This window comes from Petromyzon marinus, chromosome 10 (assembly GCF_048934315.1).
Source record: "Petromyzon marinus isolate PM22_M1 ecotype Great Lakes invasive population chromosome 10, UKy_Petmar_22M1.pri1.0, whole genome shotgun sequence".
In the NCBI taxonomy this organism is placed as follows: Eukaryota; Metazoa; Chordata; class Hyperoartia; order Petromyzontiformes; family Petromyzontidae; genus Petromyzon; species Petromyzon marinus.
Genome location: NC_133676.1, coordinates 6646294 through 6665236, shown reverse-complemented (window position 1 = coordinate 6665236; position 18943 = coordinate 6646294). Strand labels below are relative to the sequence as shown.

Below are 18943 nucleotides of genomic sequence, written 5' to 3'. Positions count from 1 at the left end.
GGACGAGGCGTGAGGCGCGAATGAGATGAATGTGACAGCAGAATGAGATGAATGTGACAGCTGAATGAGATGATGATACCTGGACGAGGCGTGAGGCGCGAATGAGATGAATGTGACAGCTGAATGAGATGAATGTGACAGCTGAATGAGATGATGATACCTGGACGAGGCGTGAGGCGCGAATGAGATGAATGTGACAGCTGAATGAGATGAATGTGACAGCAGAATGAGATGAATGTGACAGCTGAATGAGATGATGATACCTGGACGAGACGTGAGGCGCGAATGAGATGAATGTGACAGCTGAATGAGATGAATGTGACAGCTGAATGAGATGAATGTGACAGCAGAATGAGATGAATGTGACAGCAGAATGAGATGATGATACCTGGACGAGGCGTGAGGCGCGAATGAGATGAATGTGACAGCAGAATGAGATGAATGTGACAGCTGAATGAGATTATGATACCTGGACGAGGCGTGAGGCGCGAATGAGATGAATGTGACAGCTGAATGAGATTAATGTGACAGCAGAATGAGATGAATGTGACAGCTGAATGAGATGATGATACCTGGACGAGGCGTGAGGCGCGAATGAGATGAATGTGACAGCTGAATGAGATGATGATACCTGGACGAGGCGTGAGGCGTGAATGAGATGAATGTGACAGCTGAATGAGATGAATGTGACAGCTGAATGAGATGATGATACCTGGACGAGGCGTGAGGCGCGAATGAGATGAATGTGACAGCTGAATGAGATGAATGTGACAGCTGAATGAGATGAATGTGACAGCAGAATGAGATGATGATACCTGGACGAGGCGTGAGGCGCGAATGAGATGAATGTGACAGCAGAATGAGATGAATGTGACAGCTGAATGAGATGATGATACCTGGACGAGGCGTGAGGCGCGAATGAGATGAATGTGACAGCAGAATGAGATGAATGTGACAGCTGAATGAGATGAATGTGACAGCTGAATGAGATGATGATACCTGGACGAGGCGTGAGGCGCGAATGAGATGAATGTCACAGCAGAATGAGATGATGATACCTGGACGAGGCGTGAGGCGCGAATGAGATGAATGTGACAGCAGAATGAGATGAATGTGACAGCAGAATGAGATTATGATACCTGGACGAGGCGTGAGGCGCGAATGAGATGAATGTGACAGCAGAATGAGATGAATGTGACAGCTGAATGAGATGATGATACCTGGACGAGGCGTGAGGCGCGAATGAGATGAATGTGACAGCTGAATGAGATGAATGTGACAGCTGAATGAGATGATGATACCTGGACGAGGCGTGAGGCGCGAATGAGATGAATGACCAATTGAAGGAGCTTGCGATACGTGAAGGTGATGAAGAATACATTTTAACATAAAGGAGCTGCGAGCAGTGAGGAGGAGGAGCAGCAGCAGGAGGAGGAGGAGGAAGAGGAGGAGGAAGAGTGAAAATATAAAAATATAAAAATAAAGTCGCCGTTGTCGTCACGTCGCGCCATGTTGGTGCTGCCGCCTGCAGCAGGCGTAGCAACGCAACCTGCTCCTCCTCCTCTTCTTCACCACCAACACCACCAACAACAACATCATCACAGCCTCCTCCTCGTCACAGCCGCCTCCACTTCGTCGGAATAATCGGCAGCTCTTCCTTAGTCTCGCGAGGACAGCTCAGCAATGCCGGTGGCGAGGAGGAGGAGAAGGAGGCCGGCCGCTGCCGCCGCCGCCGCTGCCGCCCTGAGATGAGCGGAGCCCGGGGAGGAGGAGGAGGCGAGAGCGAGCGGTGAAGGTGAGAGACGAGACCCCAACGCATCACAACAATATCAACAACATCATCATCACAACAACAACGTCAGCACGTCTTCTTCATCTCGACCACACAACATCGTCACCGTCACATCATCTCTACACATCTTCATCATCTCTACCGCACATCACGGTCATAACAATCAACATCGTCTCATCCATATATCATCATCAACGTCTATTACCACGCATCATCATCGCATGTGCATCTCTACCATCACATCGTATCCAGACATCATCTCTACCACACATCGCAACCATCAACATGTTCATCTCCACCGCACATCATCATCGTCGCAGTATTAATCTTTACCACACATCATCATTGCACATCACAGTCGTCTTTTCAGTACACCAGTTATCCCCGTGCATCACGATCAGCATTCCAATTCTATAATCGTGAATCTCATCAACCCCCACCACGCGTCACTTTACCATCAGCACCCCCCCCCCACGCATCTTGATCAACATGCATCATCATCATCCATATGTATCATCATATTGGGTCAGGTAATCATTATCCGTACCTTCGATTAGCACGATTGGCTACGTATGGTACATGCATGTGTTCATTATCATCATCATCCCCACGTGTGAAAATGAACGCTTAGGCATTAACCTCATCATCACCGTCGCAATTACTCCCACGCTACATCACAGCGCATGCCATCAAGTATCGTTAAAATCAAAGTCATCAACACACAAGACGTTTGCATTATTCACATGCATCACATCATCACCATCTCACGTGTCACACCATCGCCACGCATTACACTTTATTTTTACAATATGCACGACATTGTGTTTCCTTTTTTGTTAAATTCAAAACAAACTCTTTAAAAATGTGTGTGCGCTCAGACGTAAACATACATGTCAGTAATTTTTAGAGCAGTGATTAGGTGGCCCAACATATACATCATTGTCTACAAGTGTCACATCATCAACTTCATCATCAACCCCATGAATTACAGTATTGTAATCCTCACACTATTACACATGTTCATCCACAATACCAACGTCACATCATCATCGCCAACATTTCTCTCGGTCATATCATTTCCACACACCACCATCAACATCCAGAAGCATCACATCACCCTACACCACTTCAACTCATCACATCATCTCCACGCAACGGGATATCCCCTCGTCTCTGATCGTCATCACCATCAATCATCTTCATGCATCGTCATCATCCTCTTCATCCCGACTCATCATCTTCTCCACTCATCGCCACCTTCATTTCCAAGTATCGTGATACCATCCCCTCGTGTCATCATCAATGCGCATCATGTCATTTCCACGTGGTGTTGATGATGATGTTGATATTGATGATGATGTTGATGATGATGTTGATGATGATATCTTCTCGTTGTCCTCGCCACCGCTAAATATAAACAGTTGGTAGTGGTGGCATCCCTGTACCGGTTGGGGCCACCACGACCGTCCCTGCAGTGCCCCCCTCTATCTCTCGGGGACGCCTTCATCCAGCAGTGGAATAATCATGGCTCACGATGATGATGATGATAACAGCGCTCGGATTGCATTGCGTTGCAGGTTATATATTTCATCACATGCGTTATATCGCATGTGCGCTGGCCCAGTGGCCTGGGGTGGTGTTGCGATATTGGGGGGGCCTTCCCCGGGCTTCTCGTCTTTCAATTTGCTCCACAGTATTGTTTACCTCTTCACCACTGTGCCCACGGTATTTGTTTACCTCTTCACCACTGTGCCCACGGTAATTGTTTACCTCTTCACCACTGTGCCCACGGTATTTGTTTACCTCTTCACCACTGTGCCCACGGTATTTGTTTACCTCTTCACCACTGTGCCCACGGTATTTGTTTACCTCTTCACCACTGTGCCCACGGTATTTGTTTACCTCTTCAGGACTGTCCACGGTATTTGTTTACCTCTTCACCACTGCCCACGGTATTTGTTTACCTCTTCACCACTGTACCCACGGTATTTGTTTACCTCTTCACCACTGTGCCCACGGTATTTGTTTACCTCTTCACTACTGTCCACGGTATTTGTTTACCTCTTCACCACTGTACCCACGGTATTTGTTTACCTCTTCACCACTGTGCACACGGTATTTGTTTACCTCTTCACTACTGTCCACGGTATTTGTTTACCTCTTCACCACTGTGCCCACAGTATTTGTTTACCTCTTCACCACTGTGCCCACAGTATTTGTTTACCTCTTCAGCACTGTCCACGGTATTTGTTTACCTCTTCACCACTGTGCCCACGGTATTTGTTTACCTCTTCACCACTGTGCCCACGGTATTTGTTTACCTCTTCAGCACTGTGCCCACGGTATTTGTTTACCTCTTCACCACTGTGCCCACGGTATTTGTTTACCTCTTCACCACTGTGCCCACGGTATTTGTTTACCTCTTCACCACTGTGCCCACGGTAATTGTTTACCTCTTCACCACTGTGCCCACAGTATTTGTTTACCTCTTCATCACTGTGCCCACGGTATTTGTTTACCTCTTCACCACTGTGCCCACGGTATTTGTTTACCTCTTCACCACTGTGCCCACAGTATGTTTACCTCTTCACCACTGTGCCCACGGTATTTGTTTACCTCTTCACCACTGTGCCCACAGTATTTGTTTACCTCTTCACCACTGTGCCCACGGTATTTGTTTACCTCTTCACCACTGTGCCCACGGTATTTGTTTACCTCTTCATCACTGTGCCCACGGTATTTGTTTACCTCTTCACCACTGTGCCCACAGTATGTTTACCTCTTCACCACTGTGCCCACAGTATTTGTTTACCTCTTCACCACTGTGCCCACGGTATTTGTTTACCTCTTCACCACTGTGCCCACAGTATTTGTTTACCTCTTCACCACTGCCCACGGTATTTGTTTACCTCTTCACCACTGTGCCCACGGTATTTGTTTACCTCTTCATCACTGTGCCCACGGTATTTGTTTACCTCTTCACCACTGTGCCCACAGTATGTTTACCTCTTCACCACTGTGCCCACGGTATTTGTTTACCTCTTCACCACTGTGCCCACAGTATGTTTACCTCTTCACCACTGTGCCCACGGTATTTGTTTACCTCTTCACCACTGTGCCCACAGTATTTGTTTACCTCTTCACCACTGCCCACGGTATTTGTTTACCTCTTCACCACTGCCCACAGTATTTGTTTACCTCTTCGCCACTGTGTCCACGTTGTTCATCATCGTTCATCGTCCGCAGCCACGACGCCCTTTGAAACACTCCCAACACCCCGTGTTGTTATTTCTGTTGTCTGCGTTGTGTCTAAGGCTAATTTTGTCAAAGGCAGTTGCTATTTTTTTGTTGTTTTGAGGTTTGTTGGTTCTCTCGTCACTTTAAGATGTTTGTCTTGTTCATGTTTTTGTTTTTTGTTTGTTGCGGTTTCACCCGATTAAAAAGCCGAATGGCTCACAGGGCTATACCAAATAAATGAAACTGGAAAATGTGCTTTTGCTTTATCTGAGTCGGTTGATGTTATTCATGTAGCAAACGGAGGTTGCTTAATGTGTTGTGTGTGAGTTGGGTCTAGCTTTTGTGGTTGTATCAAAAGTTTGATGTCATTTGTGTTGTCTCAGGTTGGTTCATCTTGGTTGTGTTCCGTGCCCCGTACAATAAGTTATGTTGTGGTTGTTTGCGTTGTAGGTTGTGTGTGCGAGTTAAAAGTCTTTCTGTTGCTAAGGGTTGCTGTGTATGTCCTCCTCTTGTTTGTGTTGCGTTCCAAAGGTTGTGTTTTGTTTTTCGAGATATGCTTGTAAACTTGTTGTGCTGTAAATTGTTGTGTTCATGGTGGCACTGTATTTGCTTGTGTTTCTGTTGCTACACCGAGGTTGCGTTGTTTTGTTCAAGGTATTGTCTATTTAGGTTTTGTTATACCCGTGTTGCTGTTTGTGCTCACCAGACAGTGATGATGTCTTTGTGTAGTTGTGGTTCTGTTCCCACTGGGTTAAGTTGTTTGTGTTCTTGTATTTGTTCAACTTATAGCTCACAAACTTGTCTTGTACTCACGTTTGTTCTGTACGTTAAATGTTGCTGTTTGTGGTTTGTGTGTGTGTGTGCGCGCACTTTTGTACGCTTGTCATTGTTATTTACTGCATCATACATTGGAGGTTTATTTTTAATTGAGCCTTTAGACTTCTACGTACTGTACAGTCTCAACGTGGGGGTGGATTGAGTTGGCTTGGCAGCCAATGGCCCTTTGTGACAGCTTATTGTGTTAAACACCCACAGGGCTAATGCAGTAATGGGCCCCTAAAGAAGTAAAATGTTCGTTAAAAGAGGATATGCAAATGAGATACAAACAAGTATTGAGGGCGACTGACGCCACTTTCAACTTCTTATGTTATTGATCAGTGTTATAAGTTCTAAGAAGTTTTTTTGTTTGTATTTAACCCCCCCCCCCCAGATCTTCCACTTGTTCCATTCATAAGGCTTGCTGTGTGCTCTAAGAGCTTCTAAGCAAACTAGCCCGATTGTAAAAAAAAAAAGCGATTGTGTACACCACAGCCATGCAAGTTAATGCAATTAATCTCCAATGACGATGACCCTGACCTCAGGCTTATGTAGTTGAACTGGGCGATTCACATTTTCTGCACGCTTTGTGCAAGCAACTGCACTTACAGTGCATTCTTGAGAGAAAATAAGGATTCCTCCCATGACGAGTTTGTCTTAAGGTAGCCTCCACAGCTCCATTCGATGTGGCATTTACTAGATAATTTATTCAAATGGAGACTACAAACACGAAAGCGGATATAGGGTTGTATACCATGCAACAATGCGTTTTACATTTTAGCATCAGTAGTTGGTAGTGTTAAGCCATGCCATTACGCAATCCGTATGTAGAAGTCGCCTCTTAAATTGTGCGCAATGAAATAGCTGCATTGAAAAGTGTGTACAGTATATTTTTGCCCGTGAAATGTGTGCACTTCTAAAGTACCACGACAAAGCCCCTTGCAGTGTAGTAAGAGGGAATACGTTAAGATGCGCAGGTCTTGCAACGTTATGATAATACAGTACAGGTAGTCCCCGACTTACGACGGTCCGACTTAACGATATTTCGATCTTACGATAGCGATACGACAAAATTGTAAACTTTTTTTTTTAATTTCGCGCGGCAGGCAAACGCAGCAGCGTACTACGAGGTACGATACTGACAACGAAGTTAATGTAGCCATCAACAACCTAACATCGTTCAAGTGTGCAGACGACGGACAGAATCTTTGCGAGTACAGTACAATATGATAGGTTAGGATACGTTCAATGCATGTATGATACGTAGCTTTAGCGATTTCATTGTAGGGTTACCACGATACATACGTTCAATGCATGTTAAAAGTTAGTTTTTTTATAGCACATAGGATTGTTTCCTGAATAAAACTTTCTATTAAATTGCAGTTCATATAGGTAGGCTAAGAATTTACCTTGTTTTTTTTTACTTTACATGTTACTGTGCAATACAGTATTGTAGTTAATAACTACATACAGTATATAGTTTTTACAGTACGGTACTGTAAATCGCTCTGTTTTGCTAAATTATCACCATTCTTTAAGACTCCTGGGTCAGGCTAGGCCATCTTCGACTTACGATGGGGTCGTCGTAATGCATCTCCATCGTAAGTCGGGGACTACCCTGTATCGTAAGTCGGGGGCTACCCTGTATCGTAAGTCGGGGAGTACTTTGTATCGTAAGTCGGGGACTACCTGTATTCTCTCGTTATTCGCGAACTTTGCTATCCACGATTTTGGCTATCCGCGAATCGCATCTGGAACTCTACACGACTGCATCGAGAGAGAGAGAAAGAAAGTGATGAGATAAAGTGATGAGATGTATGTCTGGTGAACTTCTTTCGCACCGTACTAGCCAAAAGTGCTAATCGGAGGTGAGAGTGCTAATCAGATGAGAATGTGGTACGAGAAACTGATGAGATAAAGTGATGAGAGCTATTATTATGATAATGCTGACGTATTTAATAGCACATTTACGTATTTATTTAAGGCAATTCATTAAAAAGATAGGTTTTCGTATGCCAATATGATTACTGTATCCGCGAAATTTGCTATACCACAAGTGTGTTATCGTGCATTCTAACTATGCTTTTGTGCTGTATCTCCTCATGTACTTTAGTAGGCTGCTGCCGGGCAGAGTGTAGCTACTTATTGCATCACATCACTGCAGTATTGACGGGTTGCCTTGGGTGAAAAGGCACGTGTTTGGGTATGCTGCATTCAGAATTTAATGTGCCAAGCAATTGCAGATATTTAAAAGCACAATGGACTGTAGAGTTTTGAGTTTTAAATCATTAACGTTCCTAATTACATCGTTGTAGAGTGTGTTCAAGGAAACAACTTTGTGTGCCTCATGTTTTGAGTCGTTTTCGAAGGCTTAGCACTACACTGCGGGTTTTAAGATGTTCATATTTCACAAGATGATGTTCATATTTGAATGCAATCGCATACTACTATGTCATACAGAACAGTGGGACTTGAAGTAATAAGGCACGTTCATTTACATATTATGATACACACGCAGGGGTGGGTCAAGGGTCAGCACTGAGCCTGCACCACTGAGTTCCTGAGTTCGAATCCAGGCAACCACTCACAAACCATGATGTGAAACGTAGAACGTTGGTCTTGGCCAGATCACAAATAACTTAACAGAAACGATCGTACTTAATTATGTTTCTCATAGGTTGGTTGAATTCCAGTGATGACACTTTAAACATCAGTTTGATTGACATGGAGCAAATACTGTAATTGTTTTGGGCATCAAAATGTATGCTGCTAGTGTGTGTGTGGTCTGTAAAAGTGACTTCACAAAGAGTTCTGTGTGCCATCTTATGCTGGGCCATTCTCCGACCGGGTGATGCAGAGTTTTAAATATAAGACTGCTTTTATTTCATATCGATAGCAAAATTGGAATATAATTGGGAGAAAAATAACATGCACGCGTATATTAAGGTGGGTTGACTTGTTAATCTCATCTAAAAACAAATTATCAATTCATCAAAATATTTTGCTTAATTCATTGCCCACAGACTTCTTTCTTGTGCCTGCGAGGAGTACAGCATCGTTGATTCCCAAGCTGGTTTTTCAACTTATCAGGTGTAGGCATTAATGGTTCATTAAACAATTGATAGCTTTCCCATGCAATTCACTTTAACTGCAATTCAGTTAACGACTAAATTTTATCCTCATCTTGTGGGCCACTGAACCCACCTCTGGGGTTCCCGTATATAACTACGTGTTTATCATTTCAAGTTTTGTACGTTTAGAACTCAAGAGGCCACAATACTCCGAAAAGCAAGAGTCACAAAGGTCAACCGAAATGACTAAAGCCAAGCAAATAAAGCAACGAAGCCAATAGATTTGACTACAAAAATAACCGCGTCATGTGAGAAATCAAATATATTGCACAAACATAAATCGTTGTTAAGCAAGACATTCACTGCAGGCAAGTCGGCTCGTGCAGATTGTAATGAGACCGATCATGATATAATTACAAAATTAAGTTACGGAAACGTTAAACAGATATAGGGGGACATTTTTACTCATGGTAAAAAGACAGGAATGTATGCCGAATGGTGAATACGTCATTTAAGTTACATTTTGACAAAAAATAGTCGTCTCGAAGCAGCCGGCAATGACCGCGTTGGGCATATGAACGGAACGGCACTTGCACGCTGTGTAGCTGGTTGAGTAGGCACACGTGCTTTTAAGTGCTTTCACCTTGAGTAGCTTCCACACATCATCAGTCCAAATTTTTGGCTGCAGAGAATATTCTTGTGCGTGTCAAAAGTGCATGTTGTCTAGTGATTTCAATGTAGAGTATTTATACTTTTGGCATTTAAAGCAGAGTTGTTACATGTATTTTACCGACTTGCTCGAAACAGGTAATCATTTAATTGTGGAAATGTTGTAACGTTTTTGTGGGGGGGGTTTTTTTATCCACTATACTGTATGACGATTACCTTTGAGCAAACCGGTCTGCTGTAAAATTATAGTACACCAGTTTAACACGGAGGCTTTCACGACCAATATTATCCATAATATAGGTTTTTGGGTTAGATTTACTCTCCAACACACCGGTGTGCTGCACTAGTAACACATTGGCATGTTCTGTTTGCATGACAAACCTTACTGATTATCTGTGTCGAGTGGTGGCGGGTTTAACGACACATTTATATATTTACGCGATCTAACCCAAAAAAACTTTTATGGATTATAGTACACCAGTCTGTCGTGTTTTTTTTTCCCCATTATCGTTATTGTCTTTATTTTTAGGTGTCTTGGTCAGAGAAAACGTGACTGTGATTGTAATCCTTTTACATAAAATATAAATTCGCTCATTGTAAATGTTTCGAATAAAATATTATGCTATATTCATATACATTGGTGGAATGGTCTTGGAGTGGTCGGTCTCGAAGTGATGACCACATTGCGCGGTTCAATTCCCGATCGCGACGAACATCAGTGGCGAGTAGTGACATGTGAGCCCCCACTTCACCACCTCGCAGTGACTGGTGCGATGAAATATGGTCAAACAGCCCTCAATAGCCACACAGACTGAGTAGGCCTTCGTCCAGCGGTGGATTGACCGAATTCATTATTGTTACTTATTCATATATGATAGGAGGAAACTTTGATTCTCTCACAAGGTTGCAAAAAATAATCCATCTCTAGGAGATTTTGTAATTTATTTGTATTTAAACATTTCAGGGTGAAATTATCTCACTGAACCCATGTCTTCTTTCATGTACTAAAGGTTATCGGTCAACACAGTATATTTTGTTACATGTGAAACAAAGGATCATGACTTAGGTTATCCAGGCTGCTCACCAGTGCACCCATCACTCAATATTTATCATAATGTAATGTTCTAGAGTAATAGACACATCTCTTCTCGGGTTTTCCAGGACTGTATTTGATACATCATTGTGGAACGAATTCGCATGCCTTATTAGTTTTGCACATGTGGCCACCAAAATTGAATCCTGTTCTTTGTCTAGTTGCAAGCTTCCAAGTTATGGAAGTGTTCAAAATACATTTGTGGTTGTAGTGTTAGACGTGCACATTAAAGATGGCAATTGAGGCACTAATCAAAATCGATCTAGTTTCATTCTCATTGTCACAGCGTCTGTCATTTGCCAGTATATTGTTATTGGCCTGCTTGATTACAAGTTATGAATAGTGATTTGAAAATAACTTTTTGTTAAGTTATATTTTAAATGTTGCTGAATTAGTTGCTATACACTGGTCCTGTTATATAATGGGTAAGTGGATGTTTTTGACTTCCTACAAATGCTGGAGAAATGACACTGGATTATTTTATATCTTTGGGTTATGTTTATGTGCACTCCACTTCACTTAGCCAGATCATGGTAGTAATTTTGGCTGATAAAAAGTGACGGAGCCCATGATTATGTGCTAAAGCCAGACGCTAAAGTGGTTTGGCATCTGTGTGAAATAGCCCAGGCTGGTTAACTTCAACGGAAGAACCAATAACATTTTCAACACAGTATTTTTAAACCATCTAGAATATACTACAGTAACACGCTTTGCTCTGATGGCCATATATACAAATGTATGATATTGCTTGGATATATGCGTGTCTTCTATGTCTGCCTTTCATGACAATGATAGTCACAGCCTGCATAACATGACTATCATTGATCAGCAATGTGCGGCATTAAAAAGACACCTGCAATTGACATTTGGGACCATCTGGAAGAAATAGGATGATATCACGCTTGTGTATAATCTGAACCTTGCACTGATGGATGTTTTTGCCGTAACATACGTACACTTTATTGTTGCCTCATTTCCACCATTTTCAATACGTTGAAATTGACGGATAATATAATTAACATTTACATATTGCCGATTACCACATTGCCCGAAATGCACCCAACATTGACAGTTTTTGAAAGCTAAGCGGATGGAGCCTGTAATGGGTTTGGGTAGGCGACCACCAATGCCTAACAAGCGTGACAGGCTTTGTGGATACGCTGTGGGCAGCAGAGTGCAGTGTAGAAAAATCCCAACGTTTTCCTGTTTCCGTATCTCCACATCTGTTTCTCCGCCTTCACCCAACATGCACTAACCAACGTGATGAAGTGTGGTCAAAATCCTCTACTACCACCTACATGTTGTGGATAGGCCCTCATCCTGTAGGGGGATTACCATGGGGCTGTGCATGTCGTCTATGTTAATCAACATTACCATCTTACACATCTGCAGTATATGTTATGAACAAAGGATAGAATACCTCTTATTTTGAAGCAGCCATGGAGACACTCTAACGATAAACGAAAATAAAATAGATTTTTGCACGAGCAATAACTGCATTAAATCGTAAATTAAACACGCGGAAAAAACAGTGCAAATATGAGAGCAAGAGGTGCCTGAGTGATGGGGCTTGGTTGACCATACTTCATCGCACTGGTAAATGGATGTTGGTGTTGGCGAGTGGTGGGGGGGAGACAAATTTTTGTTTGGATATCACTTGTCACGAATGTTAGGTTACTGGGTTCACAGTCCTGTGTGCGAATAACTGCGCAGAATGAGATCCATAATCCAGCTTCATTATATTTGATTATAGCTTACGGTTTTCACGAGTACAATATTTGTAAAGCAATTCAAAAGAAAAGTTAACTTAGAATAATTGCCCAGACCATTGTGGTTTTATTTCTCATCCTGTGTGGTTAGTCATCATGGAAAATGTATTCAAGATGAGATGAGTGTTTCGCACACTGTTTAAAAGAATAATCATGTTTATTAGGTTTTGACAATTAACTTCACGTATTTGCAAGCATTTTGTGGATAATAGAAAGCTATTCCACAGTGCAGCATAAAATAAAAATGTGGATAATGGTGGATAATCATGGCACGGTTAATAATAACAGATAATGATATTTCCAGATAACAGAAGTTCTACTGTATGTATTAGGGAAATTTATTTAATTATTTGTAAAAGGAAATGAAGAACACCTGGAGAAAATCCATGTATGCGAGGACATAACACTGAAATCTCTGCACAGGTGGAATCAATCAATTGCTGTACTGCTACAGTGTGGGAAAAAGTATTTGATCCCCTGCTGATTTTGTATGTTTGCCCACTGACAAAGAAATGATCAGTCTATAATTTTAATGGTAGTTTTATTTGAACAGTGAGAGACAGAATAACAACAAGAAAATCCAGAAAAACGCATGTCAAAAATGTTATAAATTGATTAGCATTTTAATGAGGGAAATAAGTATTTGACCCCTCTGCAAAACATGACTTAGTACTTGGTGGCAAAACCCTTGTTGGCAATCACAGAGATCAGACGTTTCTTGTAGTTGGCCACCAGGTTTGCACACATCTCAGGAGGGATTTTGTCCCACTCCTCTTTGCAGATCTTCTCCAAGTCATTAAGGTTTCGAGGCTGACGTTTGGCAACTCGAACCTTCAGCTCCCTCCTCAGATTTTCTATGGGATTAAGGTCTGGAGACTGGCTAGGCCACTCCAGGACCTTAATGTGCTTCTTCATGAGCCACTCCTTTGTTTCCTTGGCCGTGTGTTTTGGGTCATTGTCATGCTGGAATACCCATCCACGACCCATTTTCAATGCCCTGGCTGAGGGAAGGAGGTTCTCACCCAAGATTTGACGGTACATGGCCCCGTCCATCGTCCCTTTGATGCGGTGAAGTTGTCCTGTCCCCTTAGCAGAAAAACACCCCCAAAGCATAATGTTTCCACCTCCATGTTTGACGGTGGGGATGGTGTTCTTGGGGTCATAGGCAGCGTTCCTCCTCCTCCAAACACGGCGAGTTGAGTTGATGCCAAAGAGCTCCATTTTGGTCTCATCTGACCACAACACTTTCACCCAGTTGTCCTCTGAATCATTCAGATGTTCATTGGCAAACTTCAGACGGGCATGTATATGTGCTTTCTTGAGCAGGGGGACCGTGCGGGTGCTGCAGGATTTCAGTCCTTCACGGCGTAGTGTGTTACCAATTGTTTTCTTGGTGACTATGGTCCTAGCTGCCTTGAGATTATTGACAAGATCCTCCCGTGTAGTTCTGGGCTGATTATTCATCCTTCTCATGATCATTGCAACTCCACGAGGTGAGATCTTGCATGGAGCCCCAGGCCGAGAGAGATTAACAGTTCTTTTGTGTTTCTTCCATTTGCGAATAATCGAACCAACTGTTGTCACCTTCTCACCAAGCTGCTTGGCAATGGTCTTGTAGCCCATTCCAGCCTTGTGTAGGTCTACAATCTTGTCCCTGACATCCTTGGAGAGCTCTTTGGTCTTGGCCATGGTGGAGAGTTGGGAATCTGATTGATTGATTGCTTCTGTGGACAGGTGTCTTTTATACAGGTAACAAGCTGAAATTAGGAGCACTCCCTTTAAGAGTGTGCTCATAATCTCAGCTCGTTACCTGTATAAAAGACACCTGGGAGCCATAAATCTTTCTGATTGAGAGGGGGTCAAATACTTATTTCCCTCATTAAAATGCAAATCAATTTATACAATTTTTGACATGCGTTTTTCTGGATTTTCTTGTTGTTATTCTGTCTCTCACTGTTCAAAACAGGCCCCTGCAGGGTGGGCTGGTAGGACAAGTCTCTGCGCTGTCTATTGCTGATTTTACACCCAACAGCACGAGATTTCACTTCGTTAAAGTATTGAAAGGGGACGGACGGACACATTAATCTATTGCAGGCTGGTACACTCAGTTTACAACTTCGTTCCTACCAGTATAAACCTCCATTACAATTATAGACTGCTCATTTCTTTGTCAGTGGGTAAACGTACAAAATCAGCAGGGGATCAAATACTTTTTTCCCCTCACTGTATCTCCTGGCCACCCCGTAGTCCAATCCTACAATGCCTGCTACAGTATTTGCAGACATTCTCCAACCCCAGTTCTGTACTAGCTAGGCTTAAACCTGCTTTGCTTCTAGGATCTGATTAGAACAGGCACATTTAATGTGATTTTTAGTCTCAGGTAGTGGTTGGTATATGTCATCAAAACAAGGCTGGGTATTGGAATGGCCTGTGATGTTAGTATGTCCAGATTATTTGGTGATGGCTGCTGTCAAGTTGTGTGGATCAGTAATACATAGGCTAGAGAGTGCATCTGTTTTTGTTGCCATGTGTGCCGAGTGAGCACTGGTTGGAAATGTAATCCTATGTTTGCTGTGCGCTTGTTTCCCAGTTGGGTGGGCGTAGTGATGCAGGCAGCTGGACTTCCTGGCATTCTTTGACAGATGCTAACGCCTTCAAAAGTGGCAGCGGTCCCCCAGCATGCAAGCAATGATTAACTTTACACGGTCTAGAAAATGTGTTATGGACAGGCTTGCATGGGCTGCCCTCCTCAGTATTGCATAATAATAACATAATTTTCAGCCCATTGACAATCCACTTACTTGACTATGCTGGTCAGTACGGGTTGGTGACAGGGAGGACCTAGGGCTGTTTCTGGTATAACTTGCTCCTGTTGTTGCCCGTCACTGTGATTTGAACCAGTGTCTCAGGATCACAGTGCCTCTGCTCCATCGAGATGCAATAGTATTTATGTGTGCAGTGATTCCGCTCCCTTCAAAGTTTGACAAATTGTCAGCATTGGGATAATAGAATCGATTTTTTTTTTTACATTTGTGTTGAATCTAATGCCTCAATTGGCTCCAGTGGTTATGTGAACCCATTTTATACAAAAAAATTGACGAATTTTCTCTCATATTATTTAATGTGTGTATTGTGAGTGTAAGAATCCATTTTAATCAATGTCCTCAAATGAATTGATGCGAAAGATGTATGCAATTAATGTCATCAAACACACATCAACTACTCACCGACTTGCTACACAACATAGGTGTTGTGGCAAAGCTGAAAGTTATTATCAAATGAACAGTTACAAATATTTATCATCTATAAGCCCCTTTCGCCAAAAATAATGCAACAAGGTCAATATCTTAGGAAGTGGTGCTTGCGTGCTGCATATTTAGCAATCTGTTGCTTTAATTGTAAGTGGCCTTGTGTATTTTTATATAAGGTGTTGACAAGTGCCCATTGAAGGAATGTTTTTTTTAAAAATACCGTATAGCGTCCAATAGCTATAATCATGAATTTATTGCATACATTGATCTCCAGAATAAACCGCTTGGTATGATGAAAAATATATAATTTGGTGCTTTAAAAGAGCCAACACCTTCTGTGGACTTTGTGAAATATTTGGAGGAAAACCCAAGACTTGCAATTTACCACACCAAAACTGGCAGATTTCTAAATAATGAAGGGGCAGGGTGCCACCATTGTCCAGCAGAGGAAGTGTCCACACACAGAAGGCCGATTGTCCCATGGAGGTCTCCAGTGTTTGCCGAGTCCTCTGCTGCTGTGCGACATGTCTCATCACCCCCCACCCCTGCCCCCCCACATTTTCTCTTGCTACCCCCCCAGGGGGGCGTGTGTGTGCGTGCGTGAGGAGTGCGAGAGCGCCAGCGTGCGTGCCATGTCCTCGCGGTTCCGCCTGCCCACGGGAGGGACGTACAATGTGCGCACCTCGGAGCTGGCGCGGGACCGGCACCGCACCGAGGCCCTGTGTCACATCAACCTCCTGGACAACACCGCCATCACGCTCCGCGCCAACGTGAGCCACCGTTTTTTTACTATATTACTCCCTCCTTTAAAGCCACAATGCCTGTTTTGTGTAAGCCTTTATTGTTTTTAGGCCCTTTGTGAAAGTTGCTTAATGCCTTTTGTTCGGTTGTATGACCTTTAGTTTTTTTTGTAAATGGGTGGGAGACAGTAGCCTTCTGACAGCCCACCTGTTATGTGTTTTCATCTTACCTTAAACACATGTAGTAGAATCATCTAGGCAAAATGGACGTTATTCCTTTGAATCCAGATATGATCAATATAACTAAATATCCAAAAAGGCCCTTTTATGTGCCAGAAACCGATCAGATGAGGTCTTCGAGTGTTCCAACAACATGTTGACCGACTCTCGAAGCTAAATGTGACTTCCTGGCCAGAAACCCAAGGGAAATGTCATACCCAAGAAGATAATTTTATCTCAATGGAAGCCGTTGGTGAAGAATATTTAAATCGGCACGAAATTGTGGAGATTTAACCAATTGGTGGTGTGCCCAATTTGGGTAGAAACTACCTCTTTGCCTTACAAATAAATCTTAGCCAAATGTCTATTTTGTAAAGTAACCTGGGATAAATACAGTACAAGGATGAAAAGCAGATTGTAAGCGAGTAGAGTGCAAACATTCAGTGCAACAAGAAGTTGTGCAAAAAAGCAAGCAGAAAGGAAGCCTCCTGCAGTGTGGTACAAAAGGTAGCATACCATGTAAACTTAAACAAACTTCTTTTCACAGTGTTTGACGTCATCTATCGAGCTTCCGTTTTGCAAATGAGAGTGCAAGTCTTGCTCGTTAATTGTTGAGTCACAGTGGCCTGATGACTTGGTCACACAGAGGTTTTGTGGCACAAGGAACTTCACACAGTGTCTTGCACCTACATCCGAGATGTGACGATTCGCCTCACTCCCCCGCCACCCGAAGGTGATTTGACAAATTGTCGCAATTCAGGGTTGCGATTCATTTCAAGAATCAATGTTCATGAACCCACCTACATTCAGCATAGACATGTAAAAAACATCTATTCTTGCACGTGTGATTCGATGCATATATAGTAAGCGTATGAGAGTCGATGTTAATCGACGCAGCCTTACAGGGCTACACACAACGTCTTGAGCCTGCTTGAAACTGTGAAGTGGTGGGGGTGCTCTAATGTCTTACAATTGTCTCGCGTAGAGCAGCTTGTGGATTAGAACGTTCATCTTGACAAATGTGCTGCATTTGTTGCCATCGGATGCACTGTTAAAATTATCGTGGTTAAAAAAAGATATACATACGATTCATGCTCTGAACAAATGCTTTGCACTCAGGCTATCTTTCTGCACTCGCATTCTAAATTTTAAAATACTTATATTTAGGACTATAAATGGACGTAATCTATTGGTTTCCAAAGCAATGAACGAAAATATCTTGGTTGCATGCTGCTTTTGAAGTCAATTTATTTCCTGTCTCAAGAGGATTTATTTTGGGGGGTTGCAGAGTGGGGGTGGAGGGGAGGTTTGGGCGCAACGGGTTTACAAGGCCGACAGGGTGTGGAGCAGCCTTTCTGTTATAACCGAAACAGCTGCGTAAGTGCATCAACAGACCCCTGCCATTTAACAAGCCGTCAGTCCTTGTATAACTAATGGCTGTTCACTGCCTCTGTGCCACCGTCTGCCGAAATGAGGAGTGCGCGTCACGGGGACGAGGAGTATCTTTGTAGCCAAAGCCGCACTGTTAGGATACGATGTAAAATTGTCCTGTCCTCTTCATTGAGAAAGTGCTCGTAACCTGTCTCTGCTCGTAGCTATGCACAGTTGGGCCTTGTTACTGCATTCAAAGGCTCTGAAAGTGGCGACTACATGCAGAAAAATTGTTACATGCTCTGAAGCTACACAAAGAGGAAATGCTTTGCACTCGTTTTAGGTCTTCAAAATGTAGCTGAGATAATTAAAACTGGCTGTGGATCAAGACAACCTCAAGTACTATCTTAGCGCTTTACATATATTGTCACACTAAGCAGGTCTATTGCACTGCAATGTATTTTCGGCTTGTACTGATTGTTGTTCGTACTGATGCTGCGACGTTTTGCTCCATGTATTTGGAGCTCCTCGAACAACATACGGTACAATCCAAAATAACACATTGGATAGCTATAAAGCACGGCTCCAAAAACCTATGCGGTAGTAACTAAACGGATCTGCTTTAGAAGAGCATGTATTAATTTTGAATTAAAGCTTTTGTGACTGCAGTGATTCATATTCTTCGTTCTTTCAGTAAAGTCACGTTGAAGGGAAACAATAAAATATATATAAAACAATAAAATTCTCACGACGTTTCGACTGCAACACAAGCAGTCATCATCAGGTGTGAAAACCAACGGCAAGAACATTTGAAAGAACCGCCACTTCTTTCACTTCTTTCAAATGTTCTTGCCTTTGGTTTTCACACCTGATGATGACTGCTTGTGTTGCAGTCGAAACGTCGTGAGAATTTTA

General features: G+C 42.8%; 1 protein-coding gene across 3 annotated transcripts in view; it reads left to right on the top strand.

Annotated features, from left to right (window-relative positions):
• The first annotated feature begins 1478 nt into the window (after nt 1-1478).
• PTPN4 (protein tyrosine phosphatase non-receptor type 4) overlaps nt 1479-18943 on the top strand; it is a 57757-nt gene continuing 40292 nt past the window's right edge. For all 3 annotated transcript variants that reach the window (XM_076066090.1, XM_032951587.2, XM_032951586.2), the window contains exons 1-2: nt 1479-1795; nt 16279-16468. In XM_076066090.1, coding sequence (XP_075922205.1) covers nt 16331-16468 — 138 coding nt within the window. In that variant the 5' untranslated portion in view covers nt 1479-1795; nt 16279-16330. The remainder of the gene's footprint in view (nt 1796-16278; nt 16469-18943) is intronic.